Source organism: Macaca thibetana, chromosome 12 (genome assembly GCF_024542745.1).
Source record: "Macaca thibetana thibetana isolate TM-01 chromosome 12, ASM2454274v1, whole genome shotgun sequence".
NCBI classification, from domain to species: domain Eukaryota; kingdom Metazoa; phylum Chordata; class Mammalia; order Primates; family Cercopithecidae; genus Macaca; species Macaca thibetana.
The window spans coordinates 102,084,146-102,106,389 of NC_065589.1; the positions used below are offsets into that span (position 1 = coordinate 102,084,146).

A 22,244-nucleotide genomic window follows, 5' to 3' on the forward strand; every position below is an offset into this window, starting at 1 on the left:
GTCTTGCTCTGTTGCCCAGGTTGGGGTACAGTAGCATGACCTCAGCTCACTGCAGCCTCCACCCCCCCAGGTTCAAGCAATACCTTCCTCGGCCTCCTGAGTAGCTGGGATTATAGGCATGCATCACCACACCTGACTACATTTTTTTTTTTTTTTTTTAAGTAGAGATGGGGTTTCACCATGTTGGCCAGGCTGGTCTCAAACTCCTTACCTCAAGTGATTCACCCACCTCGGCTTCCCAAAGTGCTGGGATTACAGGTGTGAGCCACCACCCCAGCCCCTTCTTTAGATATTGATCCTGTGACCTCCTAATCCTTGTGGGACCTTGGTCACTTTTCTTGCTTGGTCTTCCATTTCTTTCTCCAGACTAATTTTTCTTTCTCGATGTAACTATATTTAGTCCAATAACCTGAAAAGCATTTCTTTGATTTTATTATCTTTTCCCTTTCTTCTTCCCTTCATTAAATCACCTGATGTAAGTACCTAGATGCCTTACGTATCACTAATTCCTTCACCGTTTGCAATCTAACATCCAGTCGCTTCCCTTGATAGAAATGGCTGTTTCGATGGTTACCAGGAATAATTTCTCAGTTTATGCTCTTCTGTGTTTTGAGTCCCACTCTGCCATTCAGTATCTGCATGAGTGCAAATAAGTTACTAAACCTCTTTACATTACTGTTTTCTGATCAGTAAAATAGATAAGATAATAATAACTGGTAGAATGTACAAAGAGTGTCTAGAGCACAGTACAAGCTTAATGAACGACACTTTTCACTACTAGTACTGCACCTCGGCTTCTTTCTTTGCCACACTTTACCCTGCTGTATGTCCTCCCTTTTAATATTTTCTTATGAATTCTTATATTGGATTGTTATCTTTAGCCACATGACATTTAGACTCCTCTTTGTATTTCACTTTCCCTTGCCTGTTTTCTCTGCCTATCCCTTATATTTAATTTAAAAATATACTTGTTGAGCACATAATATGTGTCCAGCATTGCAGATATTTTTCTCTTAATTAGTTTTGCTTCTTCTCATCTTTCTGCAAGATCTTCATAGCAATCTCTTCTGTCCCCAGTTTTAACTGTCACCTCTAGGACTCCAAAATTTCTGCCACTGATATTTACTCCCTGCTTCCAATCAATTTTTTTTCCCAATGCAATGCTGAACATTCTACTTTCTCTTCAAAGTCAGAGATGAGTAAGAATTTCTCATTTCTGTTAGCATATTTAATCCCCTGTACACTCAGATTTAAAGCAGAAAGAACCCTTTGACACTTTGACACTTCTAACTTGAAATCATTTTCCAAGTCCTACTCCTACTGAGGTTACTTCTGCAGTATCTCCAACATCACCCGTTCCATTCTCTACTCACGTCTCATAATCTAAGGTTAAGCTTTCATTATCTCTCTCTCAGATCTTTGTGTGGCTGACTGTGTTTTTCCCTGACAGTCATTAGCTTCAATCCACACTACTTGCAGTTTTGGCTTTCTCTTGCCTCTCAATATGTGACCTAAGCACACACTTTAAAAAAAATCTTTCAATCATTCAAGTTTGCTGAATCTTATAGACAGTCTCCATTGCTAATTCAAAAAGTGTCTCAATTTTCTTAACTATAATCAGATTAAGAAACACTTCTTGAATTAGGGGCCCCAAACTGCTTCATCATTGCTTTCTGAACAGGTCCCACTCTTTCCTGCTTTTATACCTTTAGGTAAGACTTTCATCTTTTGTGTGAATTCGATTAAACAAATAAGATTGAATATTCAGCATATAAAACTGCATATGTTCAAAATTACCCCCTGAAAATCACCCATTAAACTTATTATACATGGTTTTGTGTATATAGCTCTGAGGATAATTTGTACCTATAACTATATTATAAACAAGGTAATGTTTAGCATAAAATAAAAAGCAAATGTAAAAACTAGAATTTTATAATGAATTCACTTAGAGGTGGAACAAAGATCAGCATAAGAAAGAACTGATTCTTTTCTAATATCTATGCCCTAACACATTCCTATTGAGTAGCAGGAATAATCACTATGCTATTACATTTTTATTTCTTTCACCTGTTCTGTTTACTTGCTTTTGATTTTGCATGGGGTATATGTTCGAATGTTAAGACTGTATGCATTAGGCAGCTGTCTATATTAAATGCTTTTTTCTTTATATAAAATTTTCTACCATCCTTCCAAACATTGTTCAGAAGAATAGCTTGGTAAAACTTGTTTCTCATCCTTCCAATCATACATATGTTCCACCTCCTTGAAAATGCACAGCATTCTCTGATGGTTATATGGCTTTCATCTCCTCCTATTTTATATGTTCAATATTAGAACATTTGTCATTACTACAGTTATTGCTCCACAAGATCAGGAATTTGTCTTCCCCATCTTTCTACACTCTTCAGTAGCAAATCAAGCATGTAATACTCAAAAAATATTTGCCAAATTGAATTGAAACCAAACACTGTTAGAGAAATAAATATGTAGGTAACACTAAAAGTTAGTAGTATAAACATTTTTTAAAAGATTAGTTTATAGACGAGTGTTCAATGAGGCATTATAATAATATAATTTCAAGTAAATCCATTTAGACTTTCTCAAAGATTCACTTCATGTTAATATTAGTATCTTAATATAAACTGCCAGTCATATCCCAGAACAGAAATTATCCTATTGTAGCATGTGCTGTCTTTTTATTAAACTAAAAACAAGTTAGTTTACAAAAAGATAGATCTATTTCAGAACATGGTCAAGAGTTTAACACAAAAAAGAGAAACTCTAGAAGAGATTGTATCAATTTATTTTGGAAAACCAGCTTGTTTTCTACAATCATAAAAACTTAAGTTTTTCTATACCTGTTGACTTTGTAGTTATGTTTAACCAAATTTCTGGGTTTGGGGGATTTTTTTTTTTAATTGTTGTTGTTGTTACTTATCCATACTTATTTTCTTTTCTCAAAGGACAAAACCACAGTTACCAAAATAGAGTCTTTGACATGTAGTTATCAAGTTGAAAACATCGTTATAAATAAATGAGAAAATATTTTGTAGAGCTCAACTTCATACTAATTATCTAATATGGTTTTCAGCATCTTCTAAAAATGAATTAGTAAACACAATGATTTACTTGATTACTTCAATTACTCATGCACGTTTAAAAAACTTTAAAGATTTTTGGATATTCTATCTATTGGATACGTATTTCTATAATATGTTTTACTATTAATAACTAGTTATTTCTTATATATAAGGAAGGGAGCTTAAGCAAAGAAATCTGTGATCTTTGGTCATCAAGATTTTGTTTCCAACGACTTGATTAGGTACTTGATTAGGCAAGGATTTATCTTGATACGAATCAGGTAAAAATCAATATGTTTAAAGTATTTTCACTGAGGCCATTGGCTTTTGGGTTTTACCTAATTCATGTTCATGAGTTAGAAATTCATTAAACTTATCATACCTGGTTCGCCTTCTTGTCTACTTTTTGGTAAGAACTAAAACCAAACATAAACAGGGAGAAGCAATTAAGCTTCAAACAGCCCCTGAAAAATCAATAGGAAGAGGGGGGCTGTTTAAGCTTGTACAATTCATTTAAACTATGTATTCATATTTATTCATATCTCTGGTGACATTATTTCTTTTAAAGTTTTACAGTCATCTGAATATTATTTTTGTTTACCTTTTCCAAGCAGTATTTATATCAGGGATGGCAAATAGCTTTACTGCTATTCTTACTCTAAAAGATTGATAGTGATTTATAGATGTATCTGTTGAAACAATTCTAAGGTCATTTTGGAGTCAGTGGTTGGGAATGCCATCATGGATTGGTGATGTGTCGGGGGGAAAAACAACAACAACAACAACAAAAACCAAAGGAAGTTGCATTTTGATAAACCAAACTAAAAATTGGAATTTGTATATTCTTGAACTCGAACTCTTGCAAATGACTTCATACAATTTAATGCTTAAGTATATAGAATGTCATATTTTCGACTGATATATTATGCATTGATCTTTTCTTTCTAACTAGGTTATAAGCCGCTTGGTTACAGGGATCAGGCTTTATGCTTTCTTATATTTCTGAAAGCCCTTAGGAAAGGGTAAGGCACAGAGTAACTTCAACATATAATTTTTACGAGAAGGCTTTTGAATCAGGCTTAATTGCATATGTGTATACCTAATCTTTTTTTTTTAAAGGAGCCAATATATTTTGGAAAAGTTACGCAAGTATATGGTATAAGAAAAATAAAGCAGCGTAAGAGTATTCCATGAAAAGTTCATCTCCCTCCTACAATGGGTTTCCAGTAACTAATTCTTTCCAGAGGCAACCAATTTAAACTATTTCTTGTGTATCCCTCCAGAAAGAATTCAAATACAAAGTCTATTCATGTACTTAAAGTGATAAATGTATGGAAATATAGTCATAGATATTGATAAATAGCTAACTCCCTTTCAACACATCAGAAAGCCTATATACACTGAGTTCTATGCCCTTTAAAATTAATTAACCTTGAAAATTAGTTTTCATTCACTTATGTAGATTGACACATTCTTCTTCATTCAAGCATATACCTTTTATGTATGGATGCATTGTAATTGATGTCACCAGGCTTGCAGTAATTTTTTAAATTGTTACTTTCCTTTCCCTAATATATACAAAACAGCAGTAGATATCCTAGCATCTTTGTGCATTTGTGCAAATATATTTATGAAAACATTTTCTAAAATTAGAATTACTGTGGTGATGAGTTGACAGATGTTTCATTTGCTGGATTTCTTGACATTGCCCTGGAGAGAGATTATCACAATTTTCAACATTTGTGCTGCTTTTTACATCCTTGTCAGATCTAGTTTTGCATTATCCAACTTTTTGCTATTGATCTAATAGAGTAGGAAGGATGTCAACTGGTTATTTTAGTTTACCTTTTTTAATTGAAAGGGATATTGAATATCTTATGTTTGTGAACCGTTACTATTTCTTTATGAATCTTGCAGTTGGCTTGATTGTTATCTTATTGATTTAAAAGAACCCTTGTGTGTTTAAAAAATATGCTTTTTGTCATATAATGAAATATTTTTTAAAATAGGATGAAATATTTTTCTGGCTTATTGACTGTCCACTGACTTTGTCTATGGAGTTTATTGTTGCAATATGGAATAAAATATGTTTATAAAATTCAGCTAACGTTTGTATTTTTATTCTTATTTTTAAATGATTACCTCTTTGATATATCTAGAATATATTATAGCATAAGAAGCCAAGTAGAGATTCAGCTTTATTGTTTATCCTCCAGATTGGCTAATGAGGTGATACTGCATCATTAATTTTGTTCTCTGCTATTTAAATTGCCAACTTTTTCATATCTAAAAGCCATATGCATAGATAGACCTATTTCTAATGTCTCTGTGCTCTTTAATTATTAGTATCTTTATTGATATTCATTTGCAAAAAGTATTTTAACTACTATTACCTTAAACGACTTCTAAATAGTTGGAATATATACAATTTCTACTCATTAACGTTCCTCTTTTTTTTTGGTAAGATTCTGAACGATTTTTCTAGTTTTATTTTTTAATTTAAAATAAGCTTGGAGGGTTTCATTAATATGGTTACTATTTTGAAAGGATTGTTTAAATTAAGAGAAAATTATTATCTTTACTAATCCAAGACCAAATAATATCTTTATTCAAGCCTTTTTATCAGATTCTTTGTAGAATTTTGGATTTGTCTAAATGTTATATAGTTCTTGTACATTTTAACTCAAAATACATTTTTATGATAAAATTTTAGTTGACCTTTTCTTCTAGTATATGCTCTCTCTATATATGAAATATATTTTTCTGTTATTTTTGAAACTAGCTACCTATTTTTTGAATTCTCAGTTTATTTAATTTTAATTGATTTTATAATTATATGGTTATACTAACATGTAATGACACTGTTTTCTAATGTTATAACTCATTTCTAATATTATACCTCATTTCTTTCTATTACCTAATTGTGCTAGGTAGTATTTACAGAACAACATTGGTTTTATTTATGATGTTAATACAAAAGTTTATAATGTTTCTCCATTTATATCAAATCTAGTGAAGTATCTGCCAATTCTTATTTTAAGAGTATTTTTATCAATGTTGAATATCTTCAAATGTATTTTAGTTATGGAACTGATTATATTTTTTTTATTTGACATAGTAATGTAAATAATTATTGGCCGGGCTCGGTGGCTCAAGCCTGTAATCCCAGCACTTTGGGAGGCCGAGACGGACGGATCACGAGGTCAGGAGATCGAGACCAGCCTGGCTAACATGGTGAAACCCCGTCTCTACTAAAAAAAATACAAAAAACTAGCCGGGCGAGGTGGCGGGCGTCTGTAGTCCCAGCTACTCGGGAGGCTGAGGCAGGAGAATGGCGTGAACCCGGGAGGCGGAGCTTGCAGTGAGCTGAGATCCGGCCACTGCACTCCAGCCTGGGCGACAGAGCGATACTCCATCTCAAAAAAAATAAATAAAAATTAAAAAAATTATTAATATATTTTTATAAATAAAACATTTTTGCATATATATTTTAATTATTTTAAAATTTGTTTGCCTGTAAGACTTAAGAAGACATTTAAATCATAAATGGCTTTTGGATATATACAATGTAATATTTTCCATTTCGCTTGTATTTGCCCCACTTATTTTTATAAGATGCCAGTATATAGTCAGTCAATAACTAGTATTATCTTTAGGTACATTTAAAAAAAAATTTATTGCACCTGAACATTGCATAATCTAGAAAAGATAATTAATAAGAAGTCAGTAAAAGACAACTTCAAAAGGAGGAATAATTTGCAGTGAAACATTTACATAGACAACAATGCCAGGCACGGTGGCTCATGCCTGTAATCCCGGTACTTTGGGAGGTCGAAGTGGTGGATCACCTGAGGTAAGGAGTTTGAGATCAGCCTGACCGACATGGTAAAAACCCATCTCTACTAAAAATACAAAATTAGCCAGGCATGGTGGCACATGCCTGTAATCCCAGCTACTTGGGAGGCCGAGGCAGGAGAATTGCTGGAACCCGGGAGGCAGAGGTTGCAGTGAATGGAGATCGCACCGTTGCACTCTAGCCTGGACAGCAAGAGCAAAACTCCATCACAAAACAAAACAAAACAAAACAAAACAAAACAAAACGGTAACAATGAACACTGATCTCTTTGTGTTTCACACTGTTACTCTTGAATCATGCTGGTTAAACAATAATTATTTTCTTTTTTTCTTCTAAAAACAAAAAATGCTATAAATTCTGTCTCTCTCTCTCTATATATATATATATATATTTTTTTTTTAAATAGAGCAGAGCAATGACTTGAAACTAAAGAAAATATCAAAGCTCAAACACTGAGAGCACTTTAAGACCAGGAGAAGAAATATTCAGATGCCATCATGAAAATAAACTGTCAAATAATAAGCAAATAGATTTTTTCTTTTGCTGAAGACAAGTAATTCTGCTGGTGACTGAAGACAATAATGGCTGCTCATTATCACAATGACCTAATCACAAAAATCAAACAGATGCTATTTCTGTTTTTTAAGGGAGATGCATCAACAAAGCATGGGTGTGTGATGGAGACATTGATTGTGAAGATCAGTCAGATGAAGATGACTGTGACAGTTTCTTGTGTGGACCACCCAAATATCCTTGTGCTAATGACACCTCAGTCTGCCTGCAGCCAGAGAAACTCTGCAATGGGAAAAAGGATTGTCCTGATGGCTCTGATGAAGGCGATCTCTGTGGTACTGCATGTTTAATTGCACTGGCTTCTCCATGAAAACTACCTTTTAGTTCACTTGCTATTACTTAATATAGTAGCATTCATTCCTTTCTTTCCCTTTAAATGTAGCTTTTGGCACTGAACCTTATCTACATTTTTCAGACACTCTAAAGCTGCAGTAAAAGTCTTAAATGTGATGAGAAATTTCTGAAAATAAGACAGGAAAAGCTAGCCTATATTGAAGTCACTTAATTGAAGAGCTGTATTCATCATTTAGATCTCTGGATGGCCAATGATGTTCCCCTAGTTGAACTGATTATTTGTTAAATGAGTCACTCAGAACAAGGAAAACTTGTTATTCCTCATCTGTGGGATAGAGCTTACCACCACCCTACATATTTTGATAAGCCTTCTAATCATTACAATAGAAACTGATTTTTAGGAAGGGGAAGAGACTGGGTAATAAAACCAATTGAATATTACCAAATTTAACATAATTTTCCTGCAAGTTTTTAGTCTTCATACAACAGCTTTCTTTAATATGCCTTATCTAGTTAAAATAATTTCAATGAGCTTTGAAATCACGTCGACTAGCAATCTTTCTTACCAACCAGCACATACAAAAGAAAATTACATTTCCTTCTCTTTTGGGAGATCAGAGATTTAGTAAAGAGATTTTTTTAAAGTGTTTTCTAGATAATACTGAAGGTGACATCAATAGATAATGAAGAACAGTTTACAGAATGATAAGAACAATAATGAGATGACTTGAGGCTGTGAGGAAATGACTTTAGGAAATAATGAAGCTGACTGATTGAAAGTAGGAAAGACAACTACATTGAAGCCTAAAGTTATATTTTGACCTCAAATTAGCATTAATAGCATACTGAATGATATAAAAAAGGATGATTTTTTAACATATGTGGGAAAATGTCTTTTTTTAAGTCATGATTTTATAAAATAACCTTGAAACAGTGAATGCACCAGTCTTCATTCGATTAGGCTAAAATTATACAAAAAAAATTCAGCCAAAAAAAAAAAAAAACAAAAACTAAAATTGAGCAACAAAATTTATAAATAAAAGATGACAAACGTCGTTTTTCTGTATTCATTTCTTTCTTGCCCAGCTCATTCTTCATAGTGGTTGGTGAGAGGTTTGCTCATGAAGGTTGTAAATACAATTCTAAAAGAAATTATCAGTACTCTTAAAAGAAAATATAATGTAATTATGGAAAAACTAGACTTCAACAAGCTTAAATTCTTTTCTTCAATTAAGTCATTTGAGTAGGTGACTTATTAAAATCTTGATTTTCTTATAATTAAAATAGAGGCAATGGTTATCTATCAGGTAATCATGGTAATAATGCCTGATGCCCTACTGTTATTGAAAAATATTAGTACTTTTCTACCTTTTCCCCATCCTTCAAGTTAAAGAAATAAAAGGCAAAAGACAGAAAGTACACCCATTGAGAGAAATGAAGACAATGATAAGAAAACTCAACCTTATTTTCCTATTCTTCACTTTCCAAATTAGGAAAGTAAAAGAGTAATGAGGAAATTTCCTCTTAATTCATTTCTTTGTCTACTTCAGAATTGAAAACCACTTCTTATCTAGCCATATGGTCATTACTTCAAGAGCTTTGCCCAAACATTTCAAAATATTATAGAGACTGAAATAGATTATAAGGAGGAATCTGGTGTGGAAGTACCAGAAGAGGTAAAAAGACAATTTTATCATGATTGCAGCATTGTGTCATATTGAACTACACACCCCACTCTTTCAGAGGTGAAGTCATGAAGAGTTAGAACAATGAAAACAGAAAGCAAATACTGGCCAAAAGATTAAACTGCCTTTTCCATGGTTATATGCAATGTATATAAGGAAAAGGAGAACCCAAGAATGTAAATCTTCTAATTCTAGTGAACAGATTTTTTTTTAGGGAAATTTTTAAATACTTTCAAAAGAAAAAGGATTTGCACTTAAGAAACAAATGAAAATAGACTTTAATTACTCTAAAATGGAGTTATATTGATCCTTGTTATAATAATATGTCAAAGATAAAGCCAGATGCTAACTAGTAAAACAGTAAGTAAAGATTTTATTCATTAGTAACTCTTGTGATAGAGAGTCCACTGTGAACTGAGCTCAACTTAATGAAACTAAAGACTGGAAACTTTTTGAAGGTTGGGGTGTGCTAAGGAAAAGCCACTAAGCAGGTTAAGGGGGCTGCTCCACAAGATTATGCCACCTGGGTTTGATAATTAGTGCTTAACTGGAGGGGAAAACAGACTTCTCTCATCTTTGTGACAAGAGGCAGTGGCAGCAAGTGAGAGTAAGACACCCACTGGGCTGGGAGGGAGAATGAGACTCAGAGTTACCTTCTTAGGTGTTTGCACTTCAAAAAGAAAGCTCTCGGCTCCTTAGAAGGCAGTTCTGGGTAGTAGAAGATTTACATCTCAAAAAGGCACACAAAGGATTTATAATTGCAAGCTTTCTAAAGTAACTGCTCTAAGAGGAGGTTCAGGACATATTTGCCTATTATCATGAACTTTCTCAGGCAGGCAATTTAATGTGGGGGCTGGGGTCATTCGAGGGACATACATTTAAACTGTTGGACAAATGCTAGTGATTGTTCAAGTCACTCAGTATGTATTTTGGCCCAGGGGCATGGGGGTGGGGGGTGCGGTGGAGGTGAGGGCAGCAGGATGAAATCGTTTCTGCTGAGAGTCTGCAGTTTTTATTGGCCAAGGCTGAGGTCTAGCCAAGAAGAGGACTTAGAGGATCCTGACTAGTGTTTGGTCAAGAAGTCTTTGTCAGGTAATAAAAAAATTTAGAAAAAGTTGCAGGATTCATGACAGGTTTAGGGCTAAGTAAGAATTAACAGGTTCTAATTATGCAAATATTGGCGTTAAATTTATATATTCAATTTCAGATTTCAATGTGAATTTCATTTAACCTAAAATCTGTGACTTCATTCCACAGATAGTAATAGAAAGAGACACTTTGGTACTGAGAAAACAGTGACATTTGAAATAAGCTAAAAGCATTGTAACAATTTTTTTTTTTTTAAACCTCCTGGGCACAATGACATTTCTTTACAGTTATTTTCTGGGGAAAGAATGCCAATTGAACTAAAATGGGGCAAATACTTTGAAATGACTGCTGTTTTGAAATGCTTTTGATTATGGATGAGAAACATATTTGGAGGAACCAAGAGCTGAACCTGTTTTTTTCTTCAAAATAATACGAAACTTGAATTGCTAGAGAAAATAGTTAATATAATCATTTTCCTTTTCTTATTACTGTAGCTTCATTGATGGTGACATTATATGAAGAAGAGTTGACTCATACAGAGCTTTTAAAATGTAGATATGTTTTTAAAAGCCTTCAATTTCAGGCCAATTTTTGTACTAGATACATTTTCATAGACAATCAGAAATATTTGCATTATATAAATAAATATTGCTGCAATTTACCAATTATTAGACAATAGTCTTTTTAGTATATCTCAAAACATACACAATTCAATACGGTTTGAAATCCACTTGAAAATATTTTTAAAGCCAAGAAAGACCAAGCTTCTTTCAGCCTTATTACTATGTATCTAATGGTACACAGTGGTAGGTAATGGTGTGGTTTCAAAGACAGTTATCTGCCATTTTCTTCAAGGTTATAAGAGTGTCATATTGAAATTTTCTCAAATAGACAATTCTGACTAAAATGTAGGATAATGTGTGCTTTTATGCAATTTTTCTACTTTAAAAAATTCATCAAATATTTTTACCTCGTTACTCAATGTTAGGTATACACTGGTAAACAGAAGAGATATTTTCTGTACCCTCATGGAGCTTACAATTCGGTGATGAAGTAGAATAATAAATAAATATATTTAAAGGACAGCTGTATATTTAAATGCTGTTTAAAAAGCTAATCTTTTTTACAAACTAATCATATTATCTATATAATCAATCGTATTTTCTGTGTAATCAATACTATTGCTCATTATTTCAGCCAAAATACCAGGACAACTTTTTTTTTTCTTTTTAGTGTTTTGCTTATGATGTCTCCATGGCGTCATTGAATGAATCCTACTAACCAATATGTGGGGCACAATATACAATTCACTTAAAAATAAATGCCCACAGCCAGTAAAGGATAAAAAGTAATCCGTTCTACATTATAACTCCAAAATAGACTGTACAAGTGTTGCAAAAGATACATAGACATTATGTCTATATATTCATATATGTGTATATGGATATACTTGTTCATTTATTAACATCAAGATATGTCTAATATTCAGATCATCATGGTATATACATCTTTTTTGGAAGACCTCTACAAATGATTTTGCACAGCTGCTAAAAGGCTCAGCATAATCTTTCCAGTTGTGATAGAAACACTGAGCTCACTTTACATTTCTGGGGTAAAGCAAACTATACTCCCAAGTTTTATAGAAATGAAAATCTTCCATTTACAATTTCTATCATATAGAATTAAATTCGGCCTTTGGATGAATTCTATCATCTTTTCTATACCAATCCCTGAAGAAAAAATAAGCCAAAGAGGGCTTTCTTATCTTTGTTTGTAGGCTAATTGTAGGCTTAGAGAATTGAGTTCAATGATTAGTATTTAACTGAGGAAAGCAATTGATAAGACCTATAATCTGTCCCTCTAGATGAATGTTCGCTGAACAATGGAGGCTGTAGCAACCACTGTTCTGTTGTTCCTGGAAGGGGAATTGTCTGTTCCTGCCCTGAAGGACTTCAACTCAACAAAGACAATAAAACATGTGAAATTGTGGATTACTGTAGCAACCATCTAAAGTGCAGCCAAGTGTGTGAGCAGCACAAGCACACAGTTAAGTGCTCATGTTATGAAGGTTGGAAGCTGGATGTAGATGGTGAAAGTTGTACAAGTGTTGGTAAGTAACTGTTTTGTGTGTGTTGCTATATTTAAGGATAGATCTTGAAAAAACCAAACCCCAAAACTGCTTCTGAAAATTAATAAAAGGATTCAACTCATTTTAGATAAAGCATTTAACGATTATGTATTACTTTAGACCTACTATAAAATTTCTGGAGAGATAATATAATAATCCTTACCTTTGCAATCCATTGAACTGTTACCATCAGATTATTTTTTTCCTGAAACATTGATTTTATTATCGTATCCCAGATGGGCTTGTTTTTGTATATGCAAAAGCATTTGCTTTGTTTCTCTGTGTATGCTTTTTTAGGGGGTCCTACCCCACATTCCCTGTTGTTATTTCTACTGCTCTTGAAAATTTCTTGCTCTGGTTGTGTTTATCTTCTAACTGCTTATTTAAAACATTCTGAGGATTCTCTAGGTGGTTTTTCACAGTGGGAAAGGCAAAGAAAGGCTTTAGATTAGGATATTCAAACTCTAATTGTATAACTTATATTCATTCTGTATGTGACCCTAGGCAGGTTACATAATACTTTTGAGCCTCAGTTTTCTCATTTTTCAAGTAACATTGCCCATTTATAACCATTTCCTGCTTATAGCATGTTGTAAGAATAGTATGAAGGACTTGTTACTGTGCCACACAGCCACAGAGTGTTTAAAGAAGTGTCACTTTCCATCCACTTCTCTAGATTCTTAGTCTGAGTCCACAGGAAACTTAGAAGTCCATGGATAAAATTGAAGAGATTCAGAAACTTTGTTTGGGAAAATATTATAGCATTATTTTAACTTCTAACTGAAAGTTAGTATTTCTTTCCATTGTGAATGTATGCCACAGACCACCAAAGTCATTAGCAGCAACTATGAATTTGCTGATAGAATTAATAGACATATTCATATCCCATTATAGTTGCTGCACATATCTCAAAATATCACTTATGTTCAGGCTTTGCAACCCACTACTAATTCAGTAGTGGGACTCCTTGGACCCACTGCTGGATCTTATTATTGAATATACTAATAAAATCCTCTCTGTGGGGGAATATCTCCTCAACTTCTCCTGAGATAAAAAAGAATTAGAATAATAATTAAAATACTCTATCAAATGAAGTTTGAATTTCATGACATCAAAATAAATATTTAAGTAAATACATTTATTATTATAGTCAAACATTACTTAATTTCAATAACTGCATTTCAATGTTTTCTCATCTATACTTTTAAAAAAAACTTTATTCTTACTGTTTTTGCACTTCTAAAAACTTTCTAGTATTTGCTAGCACAACAGGGTGACTATAGTAAAAAATAACTTAATTGTACATTTTAAAATAACTAAGAGTATAATTGGATTGTTTGTAACACAAGGATAAATGCTTGAGGTGATGGGTACCATATTTACCCTGTGTGATTATCATATAATGCATGCCTATATCACAATATTTCATGTAACTTGTCATAGGTAGTGACTAACTGGGGCCATTGACACAGGGGGTAAAGGAATTTACCAAGACAGTTGTGGGTAAAGAAAGGCAGATTTATTAGGGAAAGCATGAAAATACATTGCAAGGTTGCAACAGGCAGCACAGCAGAGACAGGGCTGTCTGCAAAGAGGCAGGGACTGGAAGAACATTTTATATGGTGGTGCTGGAGGGAGCTACTTGTGGAATGAGGTCATTGTGGCCACAGGACAAGGAGGTCGTTGTTTATGATGAGATTAGCCACCTGTCCGAAAGATTGTTCATTGTTCTTCCCCACTTGGAGCCCTCCCCAACGTGGAGCCCCTTTCATATTGCTGCTTTCTTATCTATCAGGCCTCCACATAACCTAGAAATATGCTACTATAACACCTACTATGTACTCACAAAAATACAAATTAAAAAAATTATTAAAAACCACAACTTTCTGCGGAGTCCACGTGCTTCATCAGACTGCTAAGAACCCATACATTATGAACCTCTGTTCATTTTGTTTCTTCCACTTAGACTGTACTTTCCTCGCTTCATCTCCAGAAATCCTGGATATTCTTTGAGACGTACTCACTCAAGTCTTTTTTCATAAATCAAGTCTTCTTCCAGATATCCTTACTTTCCATTTATTTTTTCTTTCTATGTCTAGAATATATTGTTCTTGAATATGTCTGATCACATTTTTAATCGGCTGTTTTATATTCCTAGATATCTTCTTATTTCTTATCTTCACAATAAAATAATACAAACCTTGAGGTTAGAATTCAGGTCATAGACTTTTCTCTTGTGTTTTAAATAATATCCAGTCCACTTCTGGGAAAATAATATACAGTTAATAAATAAATATATTCTTTCAGATATTATTATATTATTTTAATCTTTTACTTTAAATTTTGTTTTGTTTTGTGATTATTTCTGTAGTAGTTTTCTTATGACCATTAAAATTTGAGTCCCACAGCATAAGTTTAGCAGATGTTTATTCTACACTTTCTTCTTCAATATTCTCACACAAAGTAATCAGCTTGAGAGGCTGAAAAGCAGCAATTTGTTGTGACGCTAATAGTCATTTCGTTCGTCTGTGTGTTTCAGATGAAAAAGCAATAGATCAAATATTGACCTCAGACACATTTGTGATCATATTTCACAGGAGAATTGGCTCCAGATGTCCAGATGTTTGTTTTGGATACACATAACAAAATGATTGAATGTCTTAGAGTGCTTATATATCATATGAAATAAATTACAACTTACGTTTAATGTTAGAGTAATTCAACATTCAAATACAGGTGACCAGAGACAGAGATAACTCACCTAATGGAATTGACCCCTCTGCCCTCAGCTCAGAATAGAACTGCAGGGGCAGAAAGGAGGTGTTTGCTTTCCTCCCCATTGTAAGGGTCGTAGATGACTCTCCTATAACAAAGACCAGTTAACAAGAGAAAATCATAGCAAATTTATTTGATCATAGTTTTTTGTTTTATTGTTTTAAAATATAGCAATTATTTATTGATAGATAATTTGATTAGTAGAGTTATAAATACAAAAAGGAGGAAAGATTACCAGAAAGAAGACATTATTTCTAACAAATCTTTAAGAAAATACTGATTATTAAAATGGCTTTTATCTTATAAGTATTGCATATACAGTTTTAGCTCCTCAGAGCCCTCTATCAATAAGTCGCCTGAAATAGTAAAAAATTTGCTACTGCAGCCTTGGGGAACATTTTTTAGTGTTGTGTTGGTGCTTCTCTGACAAAGCGTGCTTTTAATCAAGACAAACAGTCCCATATTTATGTAAATCCTAAATTCCAAGTATAAGCACTGCAATTGAACTGACGGACTGGAATAAAATAATAAATCCTTAGATTAACTATACCATCTTCTCACAAATTATTTGAATTTCATAAAAATATGAAGTGTTAGCATAGAAATGAAATGGCAACTGACTTTATGAAAGCTCACACATTGAAACTAAATGAAATTTCAAGCTGTGGTGTGGAGTTATTCTGTTACCAGGCAGCACTCCCTCACCATAAAAATAGCAACTAGGTACTGATTTCTTAATGCCAAACTAATGATGATTTTGAAGACCAACCTTGCTCACTGTCATACCCATGGCTCAAATGGAGAACTTTTCCTGTCTCCTGATTTCCTTTCTTTTAGTTTTGTTGAGAAGATCCCTGAAAAGGAAAAAAAAAAAAAAAAAAGATCATTGAGTAAAAACATAATCTCCTGGAGTATCATCTTCTTATTGCAGATACCCCTTCACAACAACAGGAGCCTTTCAATCAGCCACACTCCAACAGGTTCCAAGTCAGTATCCCGTAAGGTTCCCATAGACCTGGAGAACTTCGTGCAAACTTCTTGGTGGCCATGAACCTCTCCATGTACTTATCATAACCTTCCAGTTCTTGAAGTTTCTTTATTTCAAAAAGATCACCTTCCATAGCAAGCGGACAGATATGGGAGTCACTGCAGATGCTCTGTGAAACCATGATGAGCTCAGGACAGTTCTCTTCTAGGTAAAGAATTTTAATGCAAGGACAGCAAGATATCTTTACTGAGACCTGAGATATCTTCTTCCAGTTGAGGATGAGTCTGATGACCTGCAGCTCTCCTACTATGTCAGGTATACTTTGAATCTGGTTCCTGGAAAGGTCCACCACCTCTGGTGGCCTAGGCTACAATGTTGGGTGATAGTGCTCCCAGTTGGTTCCCAGAGAGGCTCAGGGTCTTGAGGGTAGAGAGTTGCCCAAAGGTAGATGGCAACTTTCTCGGGTGACTGCTGTTTAGGCATAGCATCTCTAGATTTGTTTAGGATTGCATAATCTCATTAGGCAGAGCAGTTTATGTTGTTCAGGGATAGGTTCTTCAGCTCAGTGAACTTCTGTATCAGCAAAGGCAGTAGGTTCTCCATCTTATTGTTGGACAAATCGATGGTCCTGAGATTGCTCATTAGTGTCTGCAATTCTAAGAGGAACTTGGTCAGCCCACAGTCCTTAAACTGGGAGACAGCAGTTTAGCGTGCCCATTCCACCTGAGTACCGAGGGCACCGTTTCCTATACTAGTGCTTCGGCCCACATCTCTCCTATGGCTCAGCTGCCAGATGGTTCAGCTGCCAGATGGTTCAGCAGGGGAACCCCAGGACCTACACTAACCAGGTTGAGTTCCCTGGACTTAGTCCTGGATGGGAACCTGATGATAGTTTTATGTGACATAGAAACCTTCAGAATGAAGACCCAAAGATCGAGGAAAAACTATCCATTTTTTACACTTAGGCTTAATGAAGTATGGACAGGTGTGTAGAAATATGATTGGACAAAAAGGGTGTGATCTAATGCTAATAGATGTCTGGGGGGATCCAGCACAGCCTGTCCGCTCCAATTCTTCAGAACCTGTCTGGGCAGCATTCCTTCCTCCAAGATACGGGGCAGACCACCTCTGGAATGAGCATCTTCAATTTACTTATGGCCAGCTCCTAAACAAAAAGGTTGGTGTCTTCATCAGGGTTCTCTAAAGGGACAGAACTAATAGGATAGATAAATACATGAAGGGGGGTTTATTAGGAGAATTGACTCACACAGTCATAAGGTGAAGTCCCACAAAAGGCTGCCTGCAAGCTGAGGAGCCAGGAAACCAGTCTGAGTCCCAAAACCTCAAAAGTAGGAAAGCCAATAGTACAGCCTTCAGTCTGTGGCTGAAGGCATGAGAGCCCCTGGGAAATCACTGGTGCGGGTACAAGAGTTCAAAAGCTGAAGAACTAGAAGTCTGATATTGGAGGACAAGAAGTATCCAGCATGAGAGAAAGATAGAGGTCAGAAGACTTAGCAAATCTAGTCTTTCCACACTCCTCTGCCTGCTTTTATCCCAGCTGCGCTGGCAACTGATTAGATGGTACCCATCCAGATTGAAGGTGGGTCTGCCTCTCCCAGTCCACTGACTCAAATGTTAATCTCCTTTGGCAGCAGCCTCACAGACACACCCAGGAACAATACTTTGCATCCTTCAATCCAATTAAGTTACCCTCAATATTAACCATCATAGTCTGGGAAGGTTAAAATAGTATTTTTAGGCTTTATGGCTGGCTTTGGGGAATGGGGCTGCTGGTTTCTATGACTCGCTCTGGGAAAGAGAGATTCTAGTTACTATGGCTTGCCTGAGGAGAGAATGAAGCATGAAAAACAGGAAGGCAGGAGAGGGTCCGGGAGAGACTTTGCTTCCGAGGTAGCTTCTTAGGCCTTCACTTTGTGATGCTGTTTTTTGAGCCCCAACAAAACTCTGGCAGTACCGTATGATTTCTCACTGTTAAGATTGCTATATTTTCCATCTGATTTTGTTCATAATTTTATAGAGAAACAAAAGTGTATTTCATCTTTTAAAGTTACAATGAAACATTTTTAAGTGGATAATTTTATCTTCTGGTAATTCATCTCTTCCTGAAATGTATAGTGCACTTTGTGCATGTAAAAAAAAAACAAAACAAAACAAAAAAAAACTTTATTCTGTATTTTGTTCACCCCTTTTCTTTTAGAAAAGCAGCAAATTGGCCAGGTGCGGTAGCTTACGCTTATAATCCCAGCACTTTGGTAGGCTGAGGTGGGGGGATCACGAGGTTAGGAGATTGAGACCATCCTGGCTAACATGGTGAAACCCCGTCTCTATAAAAATAAAAAAAAATAAAAAAAATAAAAGCCAGGTGTGGTGGTGGGTGCCTGTGGTCCCAGCTACTCAGGAGGCTGAGGCAGGAGAATGGCGTGAACCCGGGAGGCAGAGCTTGCAGTGAGCTGAGATGGCGCCACTGCACTCCAGCCTGGGCAACAGAGCAAAACTCCGTCTCAAAAAAAAAAAAAAAAAAAAGAAGAAAATCAGCAATTTCACAGTTCAATAAAAATGAACTGACTATTGCTGGACTTTAAAAATACAAATTTCCTTTTCTTGCTCATTTTCTCTTTTCCATCATCTTCTGTTGATTTCCCCTTTTAAAATATTTTCTTTCTATTGAATGCAATACCTGTTCTTACCGCTGTTGACATTAAACAGAAAAATAAAATGATGATAGCAGTGTTTTGGCTGGGCATGGTGGCTCACACCTGTAATCTCAACACTTTGGAGGGCTGAGACAGGAGGATCACTTGAGCCCAGGAGTTCAAGACAGCCTGGTCGACATAAGGATACTCCCTACCTACAAATAATTTAAAAATTAGCCAATCATGGTGGTGCACATCTGTGGTCCCAGCTACTCAGATGACTGTGGTGGGAGCATTGGCTGAGCCCAGGAGATTGAGGCTGCAGTGGGCCATCACTGTGCCACTGTACTGCAGCCTGAGCCAGAGTGAAACCATCTCAAAAGAAAACATTAAAAAAAAGTTTTTCAAATTACAGCCATGATTGTTCTATTCCTTTTTCCCCTTTAGTTTTCTTCCATAGTTCTCTCATCTTTTTTTTTTAATTTTTCTGCACTCTTTCCTTCTCTGATTCTTTACAATCTGGCTTTTGCTGAATTGCAGAACTGATTCTGTTTTCTCTAAGTTCACTCCTAATATCTTATTAGTTAAATAAAATGATATTTCATAAATGCTACTTTTATAACTTTTATTTTTTATTTAATGTATCTCAAATCTCAGTTTTCTCATATATCTCAATACTCAATTACATTTTCCCTCTTTAATTCATTTATTAATAATTTAATCCATTTAGTAATAATTATAGTAATTCAATTATTAATCACTCTTCTCTGAAGTATTGATTTATTTTAGGACCACCTAAAATATGCTACTGATTGTGATGTGGATAGGAGGCAGGGAAATACTGGGTAGAACAGGTAGGTTCCCCGCAAGGGCCCCACCCTCAAACCTGGACCCGCAGCCCAAATTGAGAACTTTACATCCCTGTTTTCCTGCTTGAATGTTGCCTTTTCCAAAACCACCCTGGCCCACCCTGTGTTCATAAAAATCCCAGGCTCCACTGCCAGCAGAGCAGCAGAGAAGAAGAGAAAAGAAAAAAAAACAGCTTGGCGTTGGTGAGAAGCAGCTTGACTTCAGAGGGATGGCTTCAGAGGGATGGCTTGATGGTGGGACCTTGCAGAAGAGGTGTTAGTTAAATAAAATGTCATTTTATTTAACTAATAAGATATTAGGAGTGAGCTTAGAGGAAACAGAATCAGTTCTGCAATTCAACAAAAGCCAGATTGTAAAGAATCAGAAAAGGAAAGAGTGTAGAAGAAAAAAAGATGTGAGAACTATGGAAGAAAACTCAAGGGGAAAAAGGAATGGAACAATCATGGCTATAATTTGAAAAACTTTTTGTTTTTCAATTTGGCCTGGGACAGCTGAACTCCCAAGGAAGGCCACCTTTCTGGTCCATCCCCTTTTCAGCTCTCCATCCCACTGAGAGCCATTTTCATCAGCAATAAAATCCCCTGCATTTACCATCTTCAATTCTTTGTGCGACCTGATTCTTCCTGATACCCAATAAGAGCTCGGGACACAGGGGGTTGTCACACAGATGTTAAACACTTAAGCCACCCACGGACAGCAAAGTAAAAGAGCGCACTGTAACATGCCTTCTGAGGCTCTAGGGGCCACACAGAGTTCTGCTCCTGCCTGCGCCCAGAAGCATTCCTTCTGGCCTCTGTGAGCACTCACCTGTGTGCTCCCCTTCCTGAGAGGGGTTGAGAGCTGCAGGCTGAGTAAAGGAGCCACCCGCTTCGCAAGTCCAAGTCCTGTGAAGGGATCAGGGAAAATTTCCTGTTTCGATTGCATTTTCTTCTGGCTCCATTCCTGTTTATCCGGCAGCCCAATGGCAAATCTGAAGCATATTTCTAGTAACATTGCAAATAACATTATAGGTTTTTTTTTGTTTTTTTTTTTTAAATCTCAGACTGAATCAGGCTGTATTTTCGCATTAGTTTTTTTTTTTTAGTTCTTATTCTCTAATTTTTTTTTCATTTTTAGGTTTTTAAAATTATATTTATTTTTTCATTAAAACCATTTCTAGGAAAGAGATTGTGAATATAAGCACAAAAATGCGTACATATAATGGTTGTGTTTTGGTACACTGTGTCCACTACCCAAAGCTTAATTTTCACATGCCTCTATGTGTATTTCCTTGGACAACTCCTTTCTACCCTGAACCTTCCCTTATCACCCCAGATATGATTACTGTGGCATTTACATCTCCAGCTATATAATTTTTTTTTTTTTTTTTTTTTTTTTTTTTTTTTTTTTTTGCGGCGGAGTCATTGTGTCACCCAGGCTGGAGTACAGTGGCATGATCTTGTCTCACTACAACCTCTGCTTCCCAGGTTCAAGTGATTCTCGTGCTTCAACCTCCTGAGTAGCTTACAGGCATGCACCACCATGCCCAGCTAAATTTTGTATTTTTGTAGAGACAGGGTTTCACCATGTTGGCCAGGCTGGTCTCAAACTCCTGACCTCAGGTGATCCTCCTGTCTTGGCTTCCCAAGGTGCTGGGATTACAGGTGTAAGCCTCCGTGCCCAGCCTATCATTTTTCTTACTATCTAATTCTACTTCCCCAGGTATCATCAGGTCACCTCAAGATTAGTTGGCTAAGAGTACCCTTTGTCTTCTCCCTCAGTTATCAGTAATTCTGTCAATAGCTGCAGTATTGTTTTTGGTCTTCAGGGCTCACAACTTCAACTTATCTTTGATTTTTCAAATTTCTTGCTGCCTTTTCTCTCCATGTCTTAATTTTTTCTTCACAGTGTTTCTTGGATTCAGATCTCTTTCTACAATTAAGTAGCATCTGCACCACAGCACAGGCCAGGAGATACATATGTTCTAATGATGATGGCAGTCTTCTCTCTAGCAAATTTGTTTTTATCTTCTTGTTTCTCCAGTTTTTGAGGAGGAGGATATTGAAACTGAAAAAAAACATAGTATTTTTACTGACAGAGAGAGGAAAATCTGGATTCAGGAAAATGAAAATTAATAGAAAGAGTTCAAGATGAAAAATAAAGTGATAAGCAGATTTGCTGCTTTGGGGAGTAGTGAGTGATAAAAGTGAAGCCATCAGGGGAATGAAGCTGTGGGGGACTTAAAATCCGATCATCCATTCTTTTATTTC

The 22,244-nt window shown here is 35.4% G+C and overlaps 1 protein-coding gene and 1 pseudogene across 3 annotated transcripts in view; one reads left to right on the top strand and one right to left on the bottom strand.

The window, feature by feature from the left end:
• The window catches only part of LRP1B (LDL receptor related protein 1B), a 1,933,102-nt gene that overhangs the window by 1,240,253 nt on the left and 670,605 nt on the right, over window positions 1–22,244 (top strand). For all 3 annotated transcript variants that reach the window (XM_050752792.1, XM_050752793.1, XM_050752794.1), the window contains exons 22-23: window positions 7,587–7,787; window positions 12,445–12,690. In XM_050752792.1, the coding sequence (XP_050608749.1) occupies window positions 7,587–7,787; window positions 12,445–12,690 (447 nt within the window). The remainder of the gene's footprint in view (window positions 1–7,586; window positions 7,788–12,444; window positions 12,691–22,244) is intronic.
• On the bottom strand, window positions 16,405–21,000 carry LOC126933128 (leucine-rich repeat-containing protein 57-like; annotated as a pseudogene).